We start from the raw sequence: 24,397 nt of genomic DNA, 5'->3' as shown, positions 1-24,397 counted from the left end.
AATTTCTAAGGGACTGAAATGTGAATATTCCATATTCTTAGTTTATAAACAAGCTATTGGTCATGCAGTACTTTTATTTACTGAAGCAGGGATGTAACCACTTTAAATGATAAGTGTATGATTTCTCACTGCATTAAAATCTGTTATGTATCCTGTATTGAATCACAAGTTTATATTGATTTTGATAATTATAAAAATATTGGACATAATAAAAGACTTTATGTACAATTACACAATTAAAGATCCATATATGTAGATTCTCCTGAATTTACTCCTTATGTCTTTAACAATTCTTCATGTCTGAGTCTAGATATTGTTGCTTAAGTCTGTGAGGCACCTATGTGAAGGTTACCTCTGACTTTACCCAGTGTCCACCCTTGCACACTTTTGAACACGTCAGTGGATAGTGATCAAGAGTGAATTCTAATTTGACATTTTTCCCCTTCACCAGAGATGTAAAGCTAATTGTTCTAGTTCATGTCTAACAACTTGGCATTGATTATCCAAGACTTTTGTGGTCTTTATAGTTGTGTTTCAAATTAGATAGTTTATTTATAAACAGATACTGTTCAATACTTTAAAAAATATTGTGCTAAATTCTACGAAAAGTACCTTGTGTTTTGTATCAATACTGACAGCAGCAGCTTAGATGTCACCCACATGATCCACAATTAGTCTGTTTTAGAATTTTGTCTATCCCTAAACTTGGTCTATGACACCCTAACTTTCTCATCCAGATTGTGGAGAACTTCATTTGTTTTGAAAGGAATTGAATTCTTTGAAGATGGCATTCTTTCATTGCATGATTCTACTACTATGGTGCATTATTCCTGAACAGTGACATATCTAGTGCAAAACTTTGGTTTGAAGTGGGTAATGAGGCCAGCTCACTAAGGTCATCTTTACCTTAGTGAGAATACATTGGTCAGTGGGACCATCTTTATGTTTTGAAAAGTAAATCCACATCCAGAGCTAATTATGTTTGGAAATATTTTGTAACTATTTTTATCTTTTAACCCTCAAACCTCATTAGAACTATCCAAATGCCTAGAAACATAGTGATAATTGGTCCTCCAAATTTGTTTACTAACATGCTATGAATGTGGCCCCATAAATAGAGCTTTGCCAAGGCAATTAAGTATTCCGATGGTGTATTCAGCTTATTTACTGTTGTAACATTTTTCCGGCCTACAGAAAGAGACAGAATCCAATGAAGACACGTTTAATTCCACCAAGAAAGTCAAAGAACTGTCAGTAATTGATGGGAGAAGAGCTCAGAATTGCAATATTCTTCTATCAAGGTAATTATTTTATTAAAAAAATTACAATGTGAAACTGTTCATATATTTTACTTCCTGACATGGGAACATTATTATAAATTCTTTAAAGGATCATAAGCTGTTAATTTCACTCAGTACTTAATTATTTAACCCAATAAACATGAAGAAACTGAAATATGTTACTAGCATACCCATGGGCACAAGCACAACCTAGAACTGTTGGGAATATCTTGACCAACTTCAGTAGCAATATCCAGATCGGAGAGACAACTTGGAGAGTTAGCTTTTGAGTTAGTGTGAAAGTGGTATTGCTTCTGTGCATTAGCTCAGAAACTTAGTATAACCTTACTTCACCCACTCCCCAGCAACTCCAATCCTGATTTGGAGAACTATTCCTGCTTGCCCAGCCCCAGCTTTTGATGGGGAAATTCATTCCCTTTCTCCAGATTCAGCACCTCAGGGTTTCTGTAACCGTGACACCTGAAACTCCTCTGCTCGTTCTGTGTCTCTTAATCAAGTAAAAATATTATTTGTGCTCGCTTTCCCATCAGTTTCCCCTTAAATATTGTCTATGTACTGCACTTGCAAACACAAAACTGTTGAACTTTGAACAATCATGAGGATGATGCTTAATGAAGAGGTTGATGAAAAGTTGTGCGTGGGTGCAGATACAACAGTGACTACAATTCAAGGGCACTTAATTGGCTGTAAAGTGTTTTGGGATGTCCTGAGGTTATGGAAGGCACAATATTAATGCAAGTTCTTTATTCCTTTGCATCTGTTTTTGCCACTATAATTTTATTGCTGGTTGTGCCAGTGTAGCCCATTGATACTTGCAGCTTATGAGCAACAGTCGCAACTTGAATTAAGAATATTTTATATCTCCCATCTTAATACGAAGATGTGTACCTCATTAAAGTTTTATGTTTGATTTTTTTTTAAAGTGGGGGCTGTACCATTGGGAAAGTCTACACCTGAATTGTGCAATGTTCTGACGAGCCACATAACTAGTGAAGTAGAGGAGGTTTTAAACCAAATAGGTGGGACAAAGATCAAACGTGGGAAAATGTGGTAAATCAAAGTAGAGACAAGGCAAGAAGGAAAGGATAAACAGACTGTGATAGGAAAGGATAGGGTACAAATCTTAGAGTAAATTAACAGATAAGGCTAGAGGTTACAAAATAATAAAAGGACAAAACCAAAGAATCTGTGTCTGAATTCACGTAGCATTCAAAACAAACAGATGACCCGATGGTGCAAATAGAAATAAATAAGTACGATCTAATAGCCATTACAGAGACATGGCTGCAAGATGACATAGATTGGGACCTGAATATTGAAAGGTACATGACATTTAGGATGAACAGAAAGATAGGAAAAGGTGGAGTGATGGATCTGTTAATTAATGATGATATTAGCACATTAGAGAGGGATGACCTAAGTTCAGGAGACCAGCATGTAGAAATGGTTTGAGTAGAGATGAGGAACGATAAAGGCAAGAAGTCACTTGTGGGAATGGTGTATGGCCCTCCCTAACAGTAACTACACGGTAGCACAGGGTTTAAGGGAAGAAATAATGGGAGCTTGTCAGAAAGATAATCATGGGGTTTGTAATCTGCATATAGACTGGAAAAATCAAATGGGCAAAGATAGCCAAGATGAGGAATTCATGGAAGGCTTTTGGGATAGTTTCTTAGAACAGCACATTTTGGTACCAACCAGAGAGCAGTGTATACTAGACCAGGTATTGTGCAATGATAAGATTAATTAATGACCTTATAGTGAAGGCACCCCTAGGTAGCAGTGATCATAATATGATTGAATTTTACATTCAGTTTGAGGGAGAGAAGAGTGGGTCAAAAACTAGTATTTTAAACTTAAATAAGGGCATGAAATCAGAGCTAGCTGAAGTGAACTGACAACTTAGATTAAGGGATAGGTCAATAGAGGTGCAGTGGCAAGCAATTAAAGAGATATTTCACAATACACAAGATGCATCCTAACACGAGAGAAAATTCCCAAGGGGAGGACCTAGCGTTTGTGGTTAAGTAAAAAAAGTTCAAGATAGTATCAAAAGCATATAAGTACACAAGGATGGGTAGCAGGTCAGAATATTTTTTTAAAAAACGCAAAGAATGACTAAAAGATTAATAGAGGGTAAAATTAGGGCATGAGTGAAAGCTAGCTACAAATATAAAGGCAAATGAACAGATACTTTGCATTGGTCTTCACTATACAGGGTACAAGAAACATCCTAGAAATAGATGTTAATTGCTAAATGGAAGTGCGGGAGGAACTCAAAATTACAATCACCAGGGGAGTGGTACTGAGCAAATTGCTGGGACTGCAGGCTGACAAATCCCCAGGTCTGGATGGACTTCATCCTAGAGTCTTAAAATAAGTGACTAACGAGATAGTTGATGTGTTGATTTTAATTTTTCAAAATTCCTTTGATTCAGGTCAGATTCCATTAGATTGGAAAATAGTGAATGAAACTCCTTTATTTAAAAAGGGAGGGGTCAATAACAAGGGGGCATATATTTAGGGTAAGAGGTAGAAGACTAAGAGGGGAGTTGAGAAATGTTTTCACTCAGGGTGGTGGAAATCTGGAACTCACTGTCTGAAAGGGTGGTTGTATCAGAAACTCTTGTAACATTTAAGTATGTAGATATTCATTTGCATTGCCGTAGTCACCAAGGCTATGGGCCAAATGCTGGAAAAAGGGATTATTGTAGTCCGATCTTTGTTGACTTGGATGGACACGATGGGCTGAATGGCCTCCTGTGCTGTAAACGTCTGAGTCTGAGAGAGACAGATAAAGCAGGAAACTATAGGCCAGTTGACTTAGCATCTGTCACAGGGAAAATGTTAGAAACTTTCATTAAAGATGTCACAGCAGGGCACTTAGATGAATTCAAGGTAATCGGGCAGAGTCAACATGGTTTTGAGAGAGGGAAATTAACCAATTCATTGGAGTTCTTGAAGAAGGAATAGATGCTGTGGATAAAGGGGAACTGGTGGATGTACTGCATTTAGTTTTCAAGAAGGCATTTGATAAGGTGCCACGTCAAAGGTTATTGCAGAAAATAAAAACTTATGGTATAGGGAGTAACATATTGAAATGGATAGAAGATTGGCTAGCTAACAGGAAACAAAGTAGGCATAAATGGGTCATTTTCTGGTTGGCATGATGTGATGAATGATGTGCCATAGGGATCAGTGTTGGGGCCTCAACTTTTTACAATTTATATAAATGACTTGGATGAAGGGACTGAAGATATGGTTGCTAAATTTGTTGATGAGATAAAGAAAGCTGGGAAAGTAAGTTGCGAAAAGGCTGTAAGGAAGCTGAAACGGGATATAGATTGAGTGAGTGTGCAAAAGAGGTGGCAATTGGAGTATAATGAAGGAAAATGTGAAATTGCCCATTTTGGCAGCAGAGTATAAAAGCATATTTACTAAATGGTGGGAGATTGCAGAGCTCTGAGATGCAGAGGGATTTGGGTGTCAAGTGTATGAATCTCAAAGTTAGTATGCAGGTACAACAAGTAACTAGGCAAGCTAACAGAAGGTTCTTGTTTATTGCAAGGAGAATTGAATACAAAAATAGGGAATTTATGCTTCAGTTATAAGGTCATTGGTGACACCACATCTGGAGTGCTGTGCACAGTGTTGGTCTCCTTATTTAAGGAAAGATGTAAATGCATTGGAAGCAGTTCAGAGAAGATGTAATATGCTAATACCTGGAATGGGCAGGATGTCTTATGAGGAAAGTTTGGACAGGCTAGGTATGTATCTGCTGGAGTTTAAATGATTAAGAGGAGACTTGATAGAAATATCTAAGATCCTGAGGAGTCTTAACAGGGTGGATGTGGAAAGGATATTTCCTGTTATGGGAAAATGTTTAAGGGGTCACTGTTGAAAAATAAGGGCAGAATTTTCCGAGCTCACTGGCGACAGGCGTGATGGGTGGCGTGCGCGGAAAATATGGCGCGACCTGCTTCACATGAAGGCAGGTTGTGATCGTCCAGTCGGACAGGCTGCGTTTCCCACCGTCGGCCGGCAGGGTGCTGATTGTAATACATCACATAATTAATGCTGGTCATGTAACAGTCACTGCTGGAGGCGCTCACAGTCCCTTGCAATCCCAGCATCCTGGTTGGGACCCGTCTGCCATATGTTGCAGGCTGACAGGGCAATCATGCAGCACAATCATCTCTGGCTATTCGATGGGTGACCAGCACTGTCCAGGAAGCGTTAAGAACCAAGCCATAAGAACCAAGTCTCTCTCTCTCTCTCTCTCTCTCTCTCTCGCTCTCATATGCTGCAGGAGGATCACGTCAGGATCATGGATCCTGGTGACCTAGCTGTATGCCTGATGGCCTACAGCGACTGTAGAAGAATGAGGAGAAAGCGACTGAGGCTCCTGGTTGTGCAAAGGCATGAGCAGCAGTCTCATGAAGGGGCAGCAGAGGCTGCTGAACACACTTCCGAGGAGTGAGAGCGAGCTGTGGCTGCTCGGCACCGAGCGACACCCAGGGCCTATAGATGCTGCCTGGCATTCCTGTAGGTGACTGAGAACCAGTGTCGCTGACGACTGTGCATGTCTAGGGACCTGGTGGCTCCCTACGGCAGGAGTTGCCTCCAAGGGGACATGGAGGGCATCCACTGCCAGTAGCTGTGAAAATGACTGCGGCGCCCAATTTCTATGCCAGTGGCTGCTTTCAGGGCTCCACAGGTGACGTCTGTGGGATTTCACAATCCACCATCCACAAATGCATTGATGAGGTCATGGATGCCATCTTCTCCCTGGAACACAACTTTGTGCATTTTGCCTGGGACCGGGACAGCCAGGATGCAAGGGCCATTGGATTCACTCTGATCTCAGGATTCCCACAGGTGCTGACTGCACTCATGTGGTGCTCTGATCTCTGTCTCTACACTAGGTGGACTTCATCAACTGCAAGGGCTTCCACTCATTGAACGTGCAGCTGGTATGCAACCACCAGAAACACATCCTGCAGGTGTGTGCATGGTTTCCAGGGAATGTGCATGACACCTACATCCTGAGACGCTTGCAGATCCCTGCAGTCTTCTAGGATCCACAAAGGCTGCAGGGCTGGCTCCTTGGGGACAAGGGCTACCCGCAGAGGCCGTGGCTGATGACACCTGTGCGGCAGCTTCAGACTGCAGCAGAGCAATGCTATAATGAGGCTCATATGCAGTAGCTCGCAGCTTGGTGGAGCAGACTATCAGGATGCTGAAGATGCAGTTCCAGTGCCTGGACCGGTCTGATGGAGCTGTGCAATAAGCCGTCATCTGCCGCGCCCTTTACAGCCTGGCACTCCAATGGGGAGACAGGCTGGTTGAGAAGGAGATGGAGGAGCCGGAGGTCTCCTTGGATGAGGAGGATGTGGATGGGATGAGGGTGAGGGGGTCCTCGGTGGTGACGATGACGGGGATGAGGCTCTCGCACTGGCTAGCTGAGGCAGGTGCACTCGGGAGGCCCTCATAGCTGCCAGAATTGTGGAGGATGATGATGACATGCAGTGAGGTGTCCCCATAGATCCTCACATCGCAGTTGTGATCATTTGAGTCCTGTCTGGCTTATGGCAGCGTCAATACCCTCTGTGAGAATGCTTCTGTCATGGAGATGCAGTGGAGGCACTAATAGTCACTCAATGGCAGGAGGATGATGACAACATCCATTGAGTACACTCCACAGATCTTCACAGCCTCCATGAGCAGGGTCTCGTCATAGAGACGCAACCATGAAACTTTAGACGCGTTTGTCTTGGACTCAGCAACATTCTCGTCTCCAGCAGTCCTCCGTGTGCCGGGGACCTGGGAAGCCCCTGCCTCTGCCTGCTGTGGATCAGAAAGTGCGATGTGCTCACCAGATTGTGATACCAAGGCTACTCTAAAGCTGGGTCCCACTGAGGTGTGTGTCTCTGCACTAGTGGAGGGTGTGGGTCACTGCTGTTGGGACTTCAGGGAGGGTGCCTCCAGATTCATCTTCAGAGATTTCTTTGGGGCTTGATTGGAGGTCCTGTCAAGGACTCTGTTGGCTGTTTGGAAGATGTGCCTGCGAAAGCAATGGGAGATAATTAGTGCATGGCAGTGGCCTGTAAAAGAGAGCATATCACTCTCAGCATGGTTGTCTGATGGATCCTCACTTGGTAGAGCAGTGCTGACCTCACCATCAGCACAGGACTGGTCCCAGTCATCGCTGGCCAACTGGGTGGCTCTCTTTTCGCATTCTGTTAAAATGTTGACCTCCGGCATCCCTCCACCTGTCTGCGACCTTTCCTGCCTGTTGTGTGTCAGTTTGTCCTGCATAGATAAAGATGGGGGTGAGAGTGTATCAGACTCCTGCCAGGCCAGATGATAAGTATGCCTGGCCTGTGTGGATGGTGAGTGGTCCCATGGATGGGATGAGGACAAAGACGGTGTGTGTGAAAGAGTGAATGGTGATGTCCCTTTGCACTGGCAGTGAGTGAGGGCCCTGTGGATGTGTGATGGATTTGTGAGTTTGAGAGTGAGAGTTGGGAGTGATGAAAAGAGTGACTTACCCTGGCGGAATGGAGATCATTCATCCTTTTGCGGCACTGGCTGGCTGTCCTCTGCAGGGCATTTGCGCAGACTACTGTCACCACCTCCCAAGCCATGTTGGTGACTTTGCTGCCCATCCTGCAGCCAGATCTGGGGTGGCGCACTTCTTAGCGGGCTTTCATGGCACCCAGCAGTCGCTTGAGGAACCCATTGTTGAAGCGAGGGGCTGCAGTCTCTTTTCCTTTGCTGTTCATGTCTCCCTGGCAGCGGTGGTGAGCTGGTGGCGATGAGCGCTGTGCTGGCAGCTGCCTTTTAAACATGGCAGCTGACGTGATGCAACAGTGGGGTGTTGGTGGGCAGGAGAGCCCGCCCACCATGGAAACAGCTTGTTTCGCGGGAGTGAATAAATACTGAGGCGAGCTTGGGATTTAACGGCCATCTTCATCGGTGGGTAGGACTCCATTTTACCCACCTACTGCATTTTCTGCAAATCTGGGAAAAGTCCACCCAAAGGGTCGCCCATTTATGACAGCTGAAGCGACATGTTTTCTGAGCGTTGTGTTTTTGGAATTCTTACTTAAGAGGTGGTGGAAGCAGAGCCTTTGAATATTTTTAAGGCAGAGGTCGGTAGATTTTTGATAAGGAGGTGAAAGGTTATTGGGGGTAGGCGGAAATGTGGAGTTGATGTTACAGTCAGATCAGCCATGATTTTATTGAGTAGTGGAGCAGGCTTGAGGGACCAAGTGGCCTACTGCTCCCAATTTGTATGTTTGTATTTAAAATGTATAATTTTCCAATAGAAATGTGGGAGCCTGCTGGCTTAATTTTCTTGGTTTATGGGTGTCACTGGCAAATTCATCATTTATTATCCATCTCTAATTACCCTTGACCGGGTTGTGGTGAGTTGCCTTATTGAACCCCTGTAGTCCATTTGGTGTAGTTACACGTGCAGTGCTGTTAGGGAGTTGCAGGATTTTGAATCAGCAAATGGAAGATACATGTCAATCTGTTTAGATAGATTTAACTGCTTTTTTTGTTTATAATGAAGGTGCCTTGGATTAATATAATTCACCAAAATTACTGTGATTCTGTTCTGTCATGCTCCATTCAAATTCCAACTGGAATTTGCTACACCACCAGGTCACATCACTGAAGCAATTTCCTTATTGTCTTATTACTCTTATTGTCTTTTGGGTTGCTGCCTGCTTTTTGGAACAAAAAAAGCTGCCACCAAAAGTCCTGAAACACCCTCAAAATATCACACTGATGCTCAATGCATTTTGATGACGTTATGCAGTATTGATAGTCAACCTGTAAATAGGAAGCTTAGCAGCTAGCCTGTTGAAAGGATGAGAACCAAGGCTTTATAATACTCCTACATGTAAGTAAAATAAAGTGAAGTTGGTGAAGTTGCAGTTGCACTAATGATAGATATGAAATTATAATTTCTGGGCACTGTATGGGTATTTTCACCAGGTTCTATTAACACCACCTGAGGAAGCTATTGACCATGAAACAGCAATCGGCTCTGGTTGATCGTTCCCTCTGGTGTCCAACAATTATAATCTCTCTCAGCTGTACACAGAAGTTCAGTCTTTACATTTAAAGAAAAACTAATTGAACAATTGAGGTTATATGTTTTAGTTCAATATCACTATTTGTCCCTGAAACAGCATTTTTCAGGAAATGATACAATGAAGAGATAAAGTGGAGTAAATTAATATCCAATGAATTCTTTAAACCAAACTTATTTCTGCAGTTAAATATTTTTCATTGCGTTCACTGCATTATTTTGTTGTTTTATCTGTTGACATTTATCATCGTACACAAGTGTGTCTTACAAAAATGCCTTAGCCTGGATTTCTGTCTTGATCCATTTGGAATTTCATTAATGTACTTCTGTTTGTTTTCTATGATGTAATAGCTCTGCTGTAAATGCAGTCATCTGAAGGTTATGACCAATTAAGCTGTATCTATGTAGGTCAGATTGGTAACTTTATTCAGTGTCTGCAAATGGTTTTTCATTAGCTGTTTTTTTAGCTTGCTGTAAGGCTCAAAATTAACTCTTAATCCTTTTCAAAAAGTGTCAATATTAGCTTATATAATGCACATTTTAAATTTGTTGTCCAACAGTACAGCTAATACGTTTAATGGCTTGGATAGTAATGTCACTAAGATCTATTCAGACAAGGCTGGCACTGTATTTTCCACTGGAGGAAAATGTCTGGCTCCTTGCCCAGTGATACCATGATTAACGTATTATTCTTTTGAGAGATTTGTTCATCTTTTGTTACCTATTCTTTAATTAAGGTAGAGTTAGTGGTAGTTTTTTTTTTAGTAGAAATGAGTATAAAAACCTAAACAATATTTCCACTGGTTCATGACTCTAGTCAAAGCATTCATTTATTTATAAAATCATCAAATATAGCTGCTGATGCTCAATGTGGCTGCCAAACTTTGATATGAAGGGAGTTGGTTAGCTCAGTTGGCTGGATAGCTAGTTTGTGATGCAGAGTGACGCCAACAGTGCAGGTTCAATTCCTGTACCGGCTGAGGTCATCCATGAAGGCCCTGCCTTCTCAACCTCACCCCTCCCCTGAGGTGTGATGACCCTTGGCTTAAACTCACCACCTGTTGTGTCTCTCCCTAATGAGAGAGCAGCCTCTGGGACAATGGTGATTCATTCATTCATTCATTCACCTTAAGCCAGCTTCCAGCTGCTTTTGTCTTTCCTTTGCTACTGCTAGAATAATTAAAACCTGAAGAATGAGTTAGTTGCCAATGCCAAAGAAATTGTTTGACAGTAATTAAGACTTAACAGACTGTTAAACATGCACTTATACTGTAATGTACTACCCCTGACTCTTTCTGGCAAGTTAAATGACTATATCTCACCGGTACAGGAACTTGATGCTGTTCCATATGTTTTCATGCCAGCCTCTTTTTGGGTTATCAATATAATGCAGCTCCTGGAGGAGCTGGGTACCACAGACAACAAATTCCTGTTGCTGGCTGCTTTACACTTTAATAATGGTGAGCACTTTTAGTTACCTTTTATAGCAAAACCAGCCAATTGTGTCGCTCCTTTTTTTTAAAAATGGTGATCCTTATGATGATCATAGATGCCGTTGTATGCACTGTGTATTAAGGTGTCATGCATGGCACTAGTTTATAGCTATATTGCCTTCCAATGAGCCTCTACTGCACTGGTATTAAACTTCCATTTTCATCACAGGCCATCCTTATGGCATATCCATCAAATGTCTAGGCTGACTGAATTCTGCTGGGAGGAGGGTGGGAAAGAAACATTGGTAAATCAACAACTTGTATTTGTGTAATAGCTTTAATGCAATAAATGGTCTAAGACTCTTCACAGAAGCTTTTTAAAACAAAATATATGACACTGAGCCACTTAAGATAGTCAGATGACCAAAAAGTTGATCAAAGATGTAGCTTTTAAGGACTCCCTTAAAGGAGGAAACGAATTAGAGAGGCAGAAAGGTATACTGAAGGAATTGCAGAGCTTGGGGCTTAGGCAACTGAAGTCATGGCCACCAAAGGTGGAGCGATTTAAAATTGAGTTCAAGAAGCCAGAATTTGACGAGTGCAAGTATTAGCAGGGTTGTAGAGCTGGAGGAGATTAGAGATAAGAAGGGGCGAGCCTGTGGAGGGATTTGAAAACGAGGATGATTTTAAAATCAAGACATTGCTTGACTGGGAGCGAGTGCAACTTATGGAGTATGCGGATGATAGGTGAATATGACTTGGTGCGAGTTAAGGCATGGCGTGGGACTTGGAGCGATTTAAAACAGGGGCAGTGGAGTTTTGAAAGACAAGATTACAGACAGAATAATGGGAGGCCAGACAGGAGTACATTGGAATAGTTGAGAGGTAACAAAGGCATTGATGAGGGTTTTAGCCACAGTTAATTGTATCAATTGAGTTTAAGCATACAGATATGGAGGGCACTGATCTGATGGTTGTTTGAGAACATATAAAGAAACACTGACACAGGAGTAGGATGAATCTAGGAGAGATATACTTGTAATGTTTTACTCTGTGAATAAATCTATTCCAAGTAAAGACTGGCTTCGGTTTCTTCCTTCACCAACTGGCTATCAGGAGATAACACAGATGAGATACAACCACATGAAATAGGAGCAGAAGTAGGCCATTAGGCCCCTTGAGCCTGCTCTGCCATTCAATAAAATCATGACTGATCTGTCTGTGCTTCGAGTTCTGCATTCCCATTTACCCCTGATAACCTTAGATTGTTGTTAGGCAGGGGAATCAATCTGCCTCTGCCTTAAAAAGTATTCTGTGACCCTGCTTCCACTGCCTTCTGAGGCAGAGAGTTCCAAAGTGTCTCAACCCTCGGAGAAAAAATTTCTCCAATCTCTGTTCTATAAGGGCGACCTCTAATTTTAAAACCATGCCCCCTAGTTATGAACTCACCCACAAGAGGAAATATCCTTTCACGTTCACCTTGTCAAGACCGTTCAGGATCTTTTATATTTCAATCAAGTCATCCCTCATTCCTCTTAACTCCAGTGGAAACCAACCCAGCCTGTCCAACTTATCCTCATAAGGCAACCTGCTCATTTCAGGTATCGGTCTAGTAAACTTCCTCTGAACTGCCTCCAGCAATTTGCATCCTTCCTTAAATAAGGAGACTGAAACTGCACACAGTATTTTGAGATGTGGTCTCACCAATACTCTGTATGACTGAAGCATAACTTCCTTATTTTTATGCTCAATTCCTCTCGTAATAAAGTATAGCATTCCATGAGCCACCTTGATTACATGCTACCTGCATGCTAACTTTTTGTGACCGATGTGCGAGAACAATTAGATCTCTCTGCCCCTCTGAATTCTGCAGCCATTCTCTGTTTAATTAATACTCTGCTTTTTTTATTCTTCCTATCAGAGTGAACAACTTAAAATTTTTCCTCGTTATACTGCATCTGCCAGATTTTTGCCTGCTCACTCAACCTGTCTATATCTGTCTACGTGCTCCTTATGTCGTCCTCACAACATACTTTCCTACCTATCTTTGTGTCGTCTGCAAATTTAGCTACCATGCTTTCGCTATAGTCATCTAAGTCATTGATGTAAATTGGAAAAAGTTAAAGCCTCAGCACATTTCCCTGCAGGACTCCACTCATCACATCCTGCCAATCAGAAAAAGACTCATTAATGCACACTGTTTTCTGCCAGCTAGCCAATCCTCTATCCAGACTAATATGTCACCCCTACACCATGAGCTTTTATTTTCAGCAATAACCTTTGATGTGGCACCTTATCAGATGCCTTCTGGAAATCCACTCTTTTTTCTATTGATCTATCCCCTAACCTAGTATCCTAGAGGCTGCCTTTTATCCCCAGCACATGTCATCAAAGAACTCTAATAAATTGGTTAAACATGATTTTCCTTTCACAAAACCATACTGACTTTTCCTGATTACCTTGTGTTTTAATAAATGCTGAGTTATAACATCTTTAATGATTGACTCTAACTTTTACCCCATGATGGACTACAAGCTAATTGCCTCCCTCCCTCCCTTGAATAGAGGGATTATATTTGCTACTTTCCAGTCTGATGGACCCTTTCCAGAATCTAGGGAATTTTGAAAAATTAATACCAACGCATCTACTACCTGCTTAGCCGCCTCTTAATACCCTAGGATGAAGTCCATCTGGACCCGGACATTTGTCAGCTCATAGGTCCATCAGTTTGCTCAGTACCGCTTCCCTTGTGATTGTAATTTCACCAAGTTCCCCTGTCCCCTCCACCACCTGATTAATAGCTATTTCTGGAAAGTTTTTATATTCTCTATAGTGAAGGCCAAAGCAAAATATTTGTTCATTTCATTTGCTATTTCCTCATTATCTACTAATAACTCCCCATTCTCATTCTCTAGAGGACCAACACTCATTTTACTTTTTTTCCTGTTTTTAAATACCTGTAGGAACTCTTGCTATCCATTTTTACATTTCTAGCTAACTTCCTCTCATACTCTAATTGCCTTCTCCTGATTAATCTTTTGGTCAATTTCTACCATTCCTTATATTCTGACCAGTCATCTGACCTGCCACTTATCAACATTGTGCAGTTATATGCTTTTTCCTTAAGTTTGATGCTTTCCTTAACTTTTTTTTTAGTTAACCACGGGCGGTGGGTCCTCCCTTTAGAGTTTCTCTTTATGGTAGGAATATACTTATTCTGAAAAATCCCCTTAAATGCCTGCCACTCTTTTCTATTGATCTATCCCCTAGCTTAGTATCCTAGTTCACTTCAGCTAGCTCAGCTTTCATGTCTACACTGTTGCCCTTATTTAAGTTTAAAGATACTCGTCTTAGACACACTCTTCTCCCTTTCAAGCTGGATGTAAAATTCAGTCACAATATGGACACTGCTACCTAGGGGTGCCTTTACTCTGAGGTTGTTAATTAATCCTATCACATTACACAATACCAAGTCTAATATAACCTGCTCTCTGGTTGGTTCAGAACATGCTGGCTCTAAGAAACTATCTCAAAAGAATTCTATGTACTCCTCAGCTATGCTTCTACTGCCGATCTGATTTTTCCAGTTTTATGTAGATTAAAGTGACCCATGATTATTGCTGTCCCTTTAGCACAAGCACTCAATATTTCTTCATGTATACTTTGTCCTACATTGTGGTTATTCTTAGAGGGCCTGTAGACCACTCCTATTAGTGACTTCTTTCCCCTGCTATTCCTAGGGGTAGCATACAAATGAGAAATACAGGGGGGATGGTTCAAGGACAAATCCTTGGGAATCATCAGAGGTGTTAGTGTGGGAGTAAGAGAAGCCAATGCAAGTATTGCTCTGGATACAATTAGATAATGGAACTAGGTGAGAGCAGTCCCACAGTTGCCTCCCTGGTGCCAGGGTCAAGTATGTCACTGGCTGCAGAGCACCCTGACGGGGAGGGAGGGGGAACAGCCAGCTGTCATGGTCCACGTTGGTACGGGTGACATAGGCTGAAAGAGGGACATGGCCATGCAGTCAGAATTTAGGGAGCTATGTAGGAAATTAGTAAACAGGATCTCAAAGGTAGTAATCTCCAGATTACTCCCAGTACCACATGCGAGTGAGTATAGAAATAGGACGATGGAGCAAATTAACTGGAAAGATGGTACAGGAGGGGAGGGCTTTAGTTTCTTGGAACATTGGGACTGGCTCTGGGGGAGATGGGACCTCTACAGGCTGGATGGGTTGCACCTAATTAGAGCTGGGACTGAGTTCCTTGTGGGGCTAGTGCTATTGGGGAAGGTTTAAACTAATTTGGCAGGAGTGTGGGAACCAAAAAATGTCAGAGAGGAATACCAAGATACAGAGAATACTGAAAGAGATTGAAAAGTAAGTTAATATGGCGGGGGGGTGGTTCAGAGTGTGGGAGAAAGTAAGAGAGTCTAAATCAGGGTTACTGTTTGTATGTGAATGCAGGGGGTGTGGTAAATAAGATTGGTGAGTTATAGGTGCAGATTGCCATGTGGCTATAACAGAAACCTGGCTCAAAGAAGGGCAGGACTAGGTGTTAAATATCCTTTGATGCAAGGTGTTCAGGAAAGATAGGAAAGGGAGAAAAGGAAGAGGGTTGGTAGTATTGATTAAGGAGAGTATTGCAGTGCTGGAGGAAGAGGATGCCCCAGAGGGGTCAAGGACAGCTAAGAAACAAAAAAAAATGTGCAATTACATTGTTCAGTGTAGTCTATAGCCACCAACTAATGGGAAGGATGCAGAGGAACAGATTTACAAGGAAATTAGAGAGATACTGAAATTCTAGGGTAGTTGTAATGAAGGACTTTAATTATCCAAATATAGACTGGGATAGTGGTAGTGTAAAGGGCACAAAGGGGCAAGAGTTCCTAGAGTGTGTTCAGGAAAATTTTCTAGTGTGTTTCCACTCCAATAAGAAAAGGAGGCACTGCTAGACCTGGTTATTGGGAATGAGGGGGGCCAAGTGGATCAAGCATAAGGAGAACATTTAGGGGATAGTGATCATTGTATCATAAGATTAAGACTGTGGAAAGGACAAAAAACAGTCCTGAGTAAGAATGATTAACTGGAGGAAAAGCCAACTTCAGTGGATAGGAATGAATCTGGGCTGAATAAAAGTTTGCTTATGACAGATGTCAGGTAGAAAATAGCATTTGAGAACAAAGCTGACTGCAGAAGGTTCAGAGGGGAATGAAAAAGAAAATAAGAGAAGCAAAGAGAAAATATGTAAAGAGACTAAGCTAACATAAAGGAAATCCCATAGTCTTGTATAGGTACATAAATAGTAAAAGGGCAGTAAAAAGAGAAATAGGGGTGATTAGGGACCACAAAGGGAGTTTGCGCATGGAGGAAGAGGGCATAACTGAGGTATTAAATGAATATAGGATGCTACCCAGGTCATGGTGAAAGAGGAGATAATTAAGGCACTTGAAGGATTTAAAATTGATGAGGTATTTGATAAACTGTGTCTGTACTTAAAAGTTGACAAGGCACCAGGATTGGATGAGATGCATCCAAGGATACTGAGGGAAATTGCGGAGGCATGGGCCATAACTTTTCAGCCATCCTTTGACTTAGGGGTGTTGCAAGGACTGGAGAATGGCATAAGTTCACCCTTGTTCAAAAAAGGGTGTAAAGATAAGCCAGCAACTACAGGCCAGTCAGTTTAACTTCAGTGGTAGGGAAACTTGTAGAAACAATAATCTGTTTAAAAAAAATTTAGTCACATGAACAAATGCAGATTAATTAAAGAAAGCCAGCATGGATTGCTTAAGGGAAAATCTTGCTTAACTTTTTTGAAGAGGTAACAAGGTTGATGTGGGCAATGCAGTCAATGTGGTTGTATATGGACTTCCAAAAGTGTTTGATACAGTGCCACTCAACAGACTTGTGAGCAAAGTTCCATCCCACAATAAAAGGACAGGAGCAACATGGATATGGAATTGGCTGAGTCACAGGAAACCATGATTAATGATTAATGGTTAATGGATGTTTTGTGGGCTGGCGGGAGGTTTATTGTGGAGTTCCTCAGGGGTCAGTGTTGAGACCCTTGCTTTTCCTGATATATTAGTGACATAGACCTTAGTGCACAGGGCACAATTTCAAATTTGTGGATAATACGAAACTTGGAAGCATTGTGAAGTTTGAGGAGGATAGTGTGGAACTTCAAAGTGATGTGGACGAGTTGGTGTAACAAGGTGGCATATGAAGTTCGATCTGGAGAAATGTGAAGTGATTCATTTTGGTAGGAAGAACATGGAGAGATAATATAAAACAAAGGGCATAAATCTAAAGGGGGTGCTGGAGCAGTGGGACCTGGGTGTATATGTGCATTGAAGTTGGTAGGACAGGTTAAGAGGGTGCAATAATAATAATAAAGCAATCCTAGGCTTTATTAATAGGGGTATAGAGCACAAGAGCAAGGAGGTTGTGTTGAACTCGCATCAAACACTAGTTCGGACTCAGCTGTAGTATTGCATCCAGTTCTGGGCGCCATACCATTCGGCCCATCACGGCTACACAGGCTTTCCGAATAAGGATAAAAACAAAAAACTGCAGATGCTGGAAATCCAAAACAAAAAAGAATTACCTGGAAAAACTCAGCAGGTCTGGCAGCATCGGTGGTGAAGAAAAGAGTTGATGTTTTGAGTCCTCATGACCCTTCAACAGAACTGAGTGAATGTTAGGAGAGGGGTGAAATATAAGCTGGTTTGTGGTGGGAGGGGGTGGTGTGTGTTTGTAGGGACAAGCAAGCAATGATAGGAGCAGATAATCAATAGATGTCACAGACAAAAGAACAAAGAGGTGTTGAAGGTGGTGATATTATCTAAACGAATGTGCTAATTAAGAATGGATGGCAGGGCACTCAAGGTACAGCTCTAGTGGGGGTGGGGTGGAAAGGCTAACAGGGCATAAAATATATAAATTTAAAAATAATGGAAAAAGGTGGGAAAAGAAAAATCTATATAAATTATTGGAAAAAAACAAAAGGAAGGGGGAAGAAATGGAAAGGGGGTGGGGATGGAGGAGGCGGAAATGGCGGAGAATCCTTTAACTCCTCTCACTTCCTCTCCTTTGTGTGGCTGAACTTGTTCTCACGCTGAACAATTTCTCCTTTAACTCCTCTCATTTCCTCAAAACAAAAGGTGTGGCTATGGGTACCTGCATGGGCCCCAGATATGCCTGTCTCTTTATGGGGTATGTGGAACATTCCTTGTTCCAGTCCTACTCCAGCCCCCTTCCACAACTCTTTCTCTAGTACATCGATGATTACTTCGGTGCTGCTTCATGCTCTCGTTGGGACCTGGAAAAATTTTATTAATTTTGCTTCCAATCTCCACCCCTCCATCATTTTCACATGGTCCATCTCTGACACTTCCCTTCCCTTCCTTGACCTCTCTGTCTCAATTTCTGGTGATAGACTGTCCACCAATATCCATTACAAGCCTACCAACTCCCACAGCTACTTTGACTACAGCTCCTCACACCCCGTTTCCTGTAAGGACTCCATCCCATTCTCTCAGTTCCTTTGCCTCCGTCGCATCTGTTCTGATGATGCTACCTTCAAAAACAGTTCCTCTGACATGTCCTCCTTCTTCCTTAACCGAGGTTTTCCACCCACGGTCGTTGACAGGGCCCTCAACCGTGTCTGGCCCATATCCCAAGCATCTGCCCTCACCCCTTCTTCTCCCTCCCAGAAACATGATAGGGTCTCCCTTGTCCTCACTTATCACCCCACCAGCCTCCGCATTCAAAGGATCATCCTCCACCATTTCTGCCAACTCCAGCATGATGCCACCTCCAAACACATCTTCCCTTCACCCCCCCCCCCCCCAACACACACACCCTCCGGGACACCCTGGTCCACTCCTCCTTCACCCCCTACTCCTCAACCCCCAACTATAGCACCTCCCCATGCCCACGCAAAAGATGCGACACCTGCCTCTTCACTTCCTCTCTCCTCACCGTCCAAGGGCGCAAACACTCCTTTCAAGTGAAGCAGCATTTCACTTGCATTTTCCCCAACTTTGTCTACTGCATTTGTTGCTCCCAATGCGGTCTCCTCTACATTGGAGAGACCAAACGTAAACTGCGCGACCGCTTTGCAGAACACCTGTGGTCTGTCCGCAAGAAAGACCCAAACCTCCCTTGCCATTTTAACACTCCACCCTGCTCTCTTGCCCACATGTCTGTCCTTGGCTTGCTGCATTGTTCCAGTGAAGCCCAACGCAAACTGGAGGAACAGCACCTTATCTTCCAACTAGGCACTTTACAGCCTTCCGGACTGACTATTGAATTCAACAACTTTAGATCTTGAACTCCCTCCTCCATCCCCACCCCCTTTCCGTTTCTTCCCCCTTCCTTTTGTTTTTTCCAATAATTTATAAAGATTTTTCTTTTCCCACCTATTCCCATTATTTTTAAATCTATATCTTTTATGCCCTGTTCGCCTTTCCTCCCCACCCCCACTAGAGCTGTACCTTGAGTGTCCTGCCATCTGTCCTTAATTAGCACATTCGTTTAGATAATATCACCACCATCAACACCTCTTTGTTCTTCTGTCTGTGACATCTTTTGATTATCTGCTCCTATCACTGCTACAACCACACCCCCTCCCCCCACCCCCCTTAAACCAGCTTATATTTCACCCCTCTCCTAACATTCACTCGGTTCTGTTGAAGGGTCATGAGGACTCGAAACGTCAACTCTTTTCTTCTCTGCTGATGCTGCCAGACCTGCTGAGTTTTTCCAGGTAATTCTGTTTTTGTCTCCGAATAAGGAGTTCACTTAGTGCCATTTCCCTGCCTTCTCCCTGTGACCCTGCAAGTTCTTTTTTAGATAACTGTCTAATTCCCTTTTGAATGCTTCAGTTGAACCTGCCTGCACCACACTCTCAGGCAGTGCATCTCAGACCTGAACCACTTGCTTTGTGAGAAATTTTCCTCATGTTGCTTTTGTTTCTTTTACCAATTTAAATGTGTCCCCTCATTCTTGATCCTTTCATGAGTGGGAATGGTTTCTCCCTATCTACCTTGTCCAGACCCCTCATGATTTTAAATATATCTAACAAATCTCCTCTCAACCTTCTCCAAGGGTAATAGTCCTAACTTCTCCAGTCTACCGTCGTAACTATTTCCAAGGATGAGGAACTTCATTCTTATGAATCTTTTCTGCACTCTCTCCAATGCCTTCACATCCTTCTTAAATTGCGACCCTTGTGTGCAAATTGGAGTAAAAGATAGTGATTAAGCGGATTATGAGATCATCCTTGACTACCTCGTTGACAGATTTGACTTTCTTGATACTGTCGAATGTTACAGAATTATCCCCTCAACTTGTTCATACTAGAAGTGGGATTCAACCTTCCCAGAGCTCATTCTGCTTGTGGCACATGAAGCATAAATCAATGCTTGACCTGAATTTAAGTTCCAGATTTGAAAGCGTCATGTTCTAATTGCTGCACCACACCCTTCAACCTACATTTCAGTCAAACATCAGGTGACAGATCTAATGACTACTCTTCAGTAGCTCACATGAAAATGAAAGTAGTGAAGTAGGTATGATAATTCCCCCAACTGTTGTAAGTGATTGAAGGTTTGGCATGGAGAACCACTGCTAATTAATATGAATGCGGAAGTATAAATTATTTTCACAGTACTGGCTACAATATATATGTGATAAATTACATCACTACTGTTTTGAATTATCTATCTGTTATCTATTTAGGTTAAAACTCTCCAATGAGGAGATAAAACGTGCTATTTTAACAATGGATGAACAAGAGGATCTTCCTAAGGACATGCTTGAACAGGTACTGTTGGTTGTGGAGCATTTTGTATTAATGTATGTACTTGAGAGTGGGGCATCATGGAGGCTATATCACTTCTATGCTAACTTACATTTTGAATATGAGGGGCCACCATGCATCAGATGAGAAGATGAATCTCTACCATGCCATTTGAGCGAGCTGCTGGAAGTATGTGAAAAGAGCTTGGAGATGACCATCCCTCCTGATGAGAAATATTGCACCTCCATTTGCCTTGTCACCTTGACCAGAAATCAAACTTGATTGGATAAAGAGAAAAAAAGGAGGCTTATGGCTGATACCGAGGACTCAAAACAATGGAAGCCCTGGAGGAGTATAGAATGTGTAGGGGGTGGGGTGGGGGGTGGGTGGAACTTAAAAGGGAAATTAGGAGAGCAAAAAGGGGGCATGAAAAATCATTGGCAGGTAAAATAAAGGAAAATCCAAAGTTATTTTTAAGTACATTCAGAGTAACAGGATAACTAGGGAAAGAGTAGGGCCCGTTAAGGACCATAGTGGTAATTTGTGTGTGGAGCCGGAAGACGTAGGTAGGGTTCTAAATGAATACTTTGTGTCGGTGTTCACAAGTGAGGGATGACGTGGATATGGAAATCAGGCAGAAGGACTGTGATATAATTTTAAAAATTAGCATAGAAAGGGAGGAGATTTTAAGTGGTCTAGCAGGTTTAAAAGCAGATAAACCTCCAGGCCTGGATGAAATGTATCCCAGGATGTTGAGTGAGGCAAGGGAGGAGATAAGTGGTGCTGGCAATAATTTTCAATACCTCTCTGGCCACAGGAGAGGTGCCAGAGAACTGGAGGACAGCCAATGTGATACCATTATTCAAGAAGGAAGGAAGGGATAAACCAGGGAACTACAGGCCAGTCAGTCTAACCCCAGTGGTGGGGAAACTATTGGAAGCAATTCTGAGGTACAGAATTAATCTATACTTGAAGAGGCATGGATTAATCAAGGACAGTCAGCATGGTTTTGTTAAGGGGAGATCATGTCTGACCAATTTGATTGCATTTTTTGAAGATGTGACCAGATGTGGTAGATGAGGACAATGCATTTGACATAGTCTACTTGGACTTCAGCAAGGCTTTTGATAAGGTCCCACATGGGAGACTGATAATGAAGGTAAGTGCCCATGGGATCCAAGGCAATTTGGCAAATTGGATCCAGAATTTGCTGAGTGGCTGTAGCAGAGGGTGATGGTCGAGGGGTGTTTTTGTAACTGGATGCCTGTGTCCAGTGGGGTTCCACAGGGATAGCTGTTGGGTTCCTTGCTGTTTGTAGTATATATAAACGATTTAGGCTTGAATGTAGGAAGAGTGATCAGTAAGTTCGCGGATGACACGAAAATTGGGGGGTGGTAAATAGTGAGGAGGATAGCCTTAGATGACAGGAGGATATAGACAAGCTGGTCAGATGAGCTGATCAGTGGCAAATGGAATTTAATCTGGATAAGTGTGAGGTGATGTACTTGGTCAGGACAAACAAGGCACAGGAATACACGATGAATGGTAGAACCCTGGGAAGTACTGAGGATCAGAGGGACCTTGGTGTGCATGTCCAATGGTCCCTTAAGGTAGCGGGACAGATAGATAAGGTGGTTAAGAAGGCATATGGGATACTTGTCTTTATTAGCCAAGGCATAGAATGTAAGGAGGTTATGCTGGAACTGTATAAAATGCTCGTTAGGCCACAGCTAGAGTATTGCATGCAGTTCTGGAATCCGTGTAATAGGAAGGATGTGATTGCACTAGAGAGAATGCAGAGGAGATTTCCCAGGATGTTGCCTGGGCTGGAGAGTTTTAGTTATGAGGAGAGATTGGATAGACTGGTGTTATTTTCCCTGGAGCAAAGGAAATTGAGGGGGTCATGAATGAGGTGTGTAAAATTGAGGGGCATAGATAGGGTAGACAGGAAGGAACTTTTGGTGGAGGGATCAATAACCAGGTGGCATAGATTCAAGGTAAGGGGCAGGAGGTTTAGAGGGGATGTGAGGCAGAATTTTTTCACCCAAAGGCTGGTGGGAATCTGGAATTCACTGCCTGAAAGGGTGAGAGAGGAAAATGGAATTAGAATAGTGAGGTACTTGTTTAACTGGCGCAGAATTGATGGGCCGAAGGGCCTTTTTCTGTGCTGCAGACCTCTATGACTATGACCTTTTTTAGATGAGTGGATAGTTCTTGCATGCCTTCTGTTTATCTACAGATCAAAAGTAACTACACTTGTTAAATGCAAGCCTGTGCCCACATGTAGCAAGACCTGGATGACATCCAGGCTTGAGCTGGTTAGTGGCAAGAAAGATTTGTGCCAAACAAATGCTAGATAATTGCAATCACCTGCATGGGAGAATCTAACCAGGTATCCATGACATTCAATGCCATCATCATTTGACCAGAAGCTTAAATGGACCAGTCATATAAATACTCTAGCTACAAGAGCAGATCCGACTGGAAATTCTGTGGTGAGTAACTCGCCACCTGACTCCTGAAAGCCTTTTCAAGATCCCCAAGGCACAAGTCGGAAGTATGATGGAATACTCACCATTTACCTGGATGAGATCAGCTCTAACCACACACAAAGCTCGACACCATCCAGAGCAAAGCAGCCAGTTTGATTCACTGACCATCTACCACCTTAAACGTTCATTCCCTCTACCATCGGCTCACTGTGGCTGCATTATGTACTATAGGCAAGATGCAGTGCAGCAACTTGGCGAAGCTTCTTCGACAGCACCTCCAAACCCATGACCTTGATCATCAAGAAGGACAGTTAGGACAGCAAGTACATGGAAGTGTCACCATCTCTAAGTCATATGCTATCCTGACTTTGAAATATTTTGCTGTTCCTTCATTGTCACTGGGTCAGAATCCTAGAACTTCCTACCCAACAGCACTGTGGTAGTTGATTCATCTCACACTGCAGTGGTTCAAGAAAGCAGCTCACTACAAGTAATCAGGCATGTGCAATAAATGCTGACCTTCCCAAGGATGCCCTTATTCCATGAAAGAACATCAATAATATGCATTTATATAGCATCATTAACGTAATTGAATGACCAAAAAGAGAATTTAAGCATGGAAACAGATGGCATAGCCAATGTACTAAATGAGTATTTTGCGTCTGCCTTTAACAAGGAAGAAGATTCTGCTTAAGTCATATTGAAAGGAGAGGTAGTTGAGACGCTGGATGGGCATTGGTAAATCGGAGGTATTAGGCTTTCTGACGTTAAAAGTTGATATGTCACTAGGACCAGAATGTATGCTTCTGAGGATGTGATGCAAGTAAGGAAGGATATTGCAGAGGTTGTAGCCATAATCTTCAAATCCTCCATAGATATTGGGGTGGTGCCAGAGGACAGGAAAATTGCAAATATTGCACTCTTGTTCAAAAAAGGATAAACCAACAGTTACAGTTTAACCTTGGTGATGGGAAAGCTTTTCAAAAGGATAATCAGGGATAATCATTTGGACAAATGTGGATTAATTAAGCAAAGCCAGCACAGAATTGTTAAAGGCAAAATGTGTTCAAGTAATTTATTTGTGATTTTTGCTGAGGTAGCAGAGAAGGTTGATGAGGGTAATGCAGTTGTTATGGTGTACATGGAGTTCTAAAAGGCATTTGATGAAGTGCTACTTAATAGGCTGGTCAGCAAAGTTGAAGCTCATGAACTAAAAGTACCATGGCAGTGTGGATATGAAGTTGGCTGTGTTACAGGA

At 42.4% G+C, this 24,397-nt stretch overlaps 1 protein-coding gene across 6 annotated transcripts in view; it reads left to right on the top strand.

Moving 5' to 3' along the window:
* The window catches only part of daam1a (dishevelled associated activator of morphogenesis 1a), a 202,813-nt gene that overhangs the window by 146,886 nt on the left and 31,530 nt on the right, over nucleotides 1–24,397 (top strand). For all 6 annotated transcript variants that reach the window (XM_041214678.1, XM_041214682.1, XM_041214676.1 and 3 more), the window contains 2 exons: nucleotides 1,195–1,301; nucleotides 20,587–20,671. In XM_041214678.1, the coding sequence (XP_041070612.1) occupies nucleotides 1,195–1,301; nucleotides 20,587–20,671 (192 nt within the window). The remainder of the gene's footprint in view (nucleotides 1–1,194; nucleotides 1,302–20,586; nucleotides 20,672–24,397) is intronic.

The sequence above is a fragment of the Carcharodon carcharias genome, chromosome 20 (genome assembly GCF_017639515.1).
Source record: "Carcharodon carcharias isolate sCarCar2 chromosome 20, sCarCar2.pri, whole genome shotgun sequence".
NCBI classification, from domain to species: domain Eukaryota; kingdom Metazoa; phylum Chordata; class Chondrichthyes; order Lamniformes; family Lamnidae; genus Carcharodon; species Carcharodon carcharias.
The sequence above is the reverse complement of the archived record's forward strand: the minus strand, read 5'-3'. Positions and strand labels throughout refer to the sequence as shown.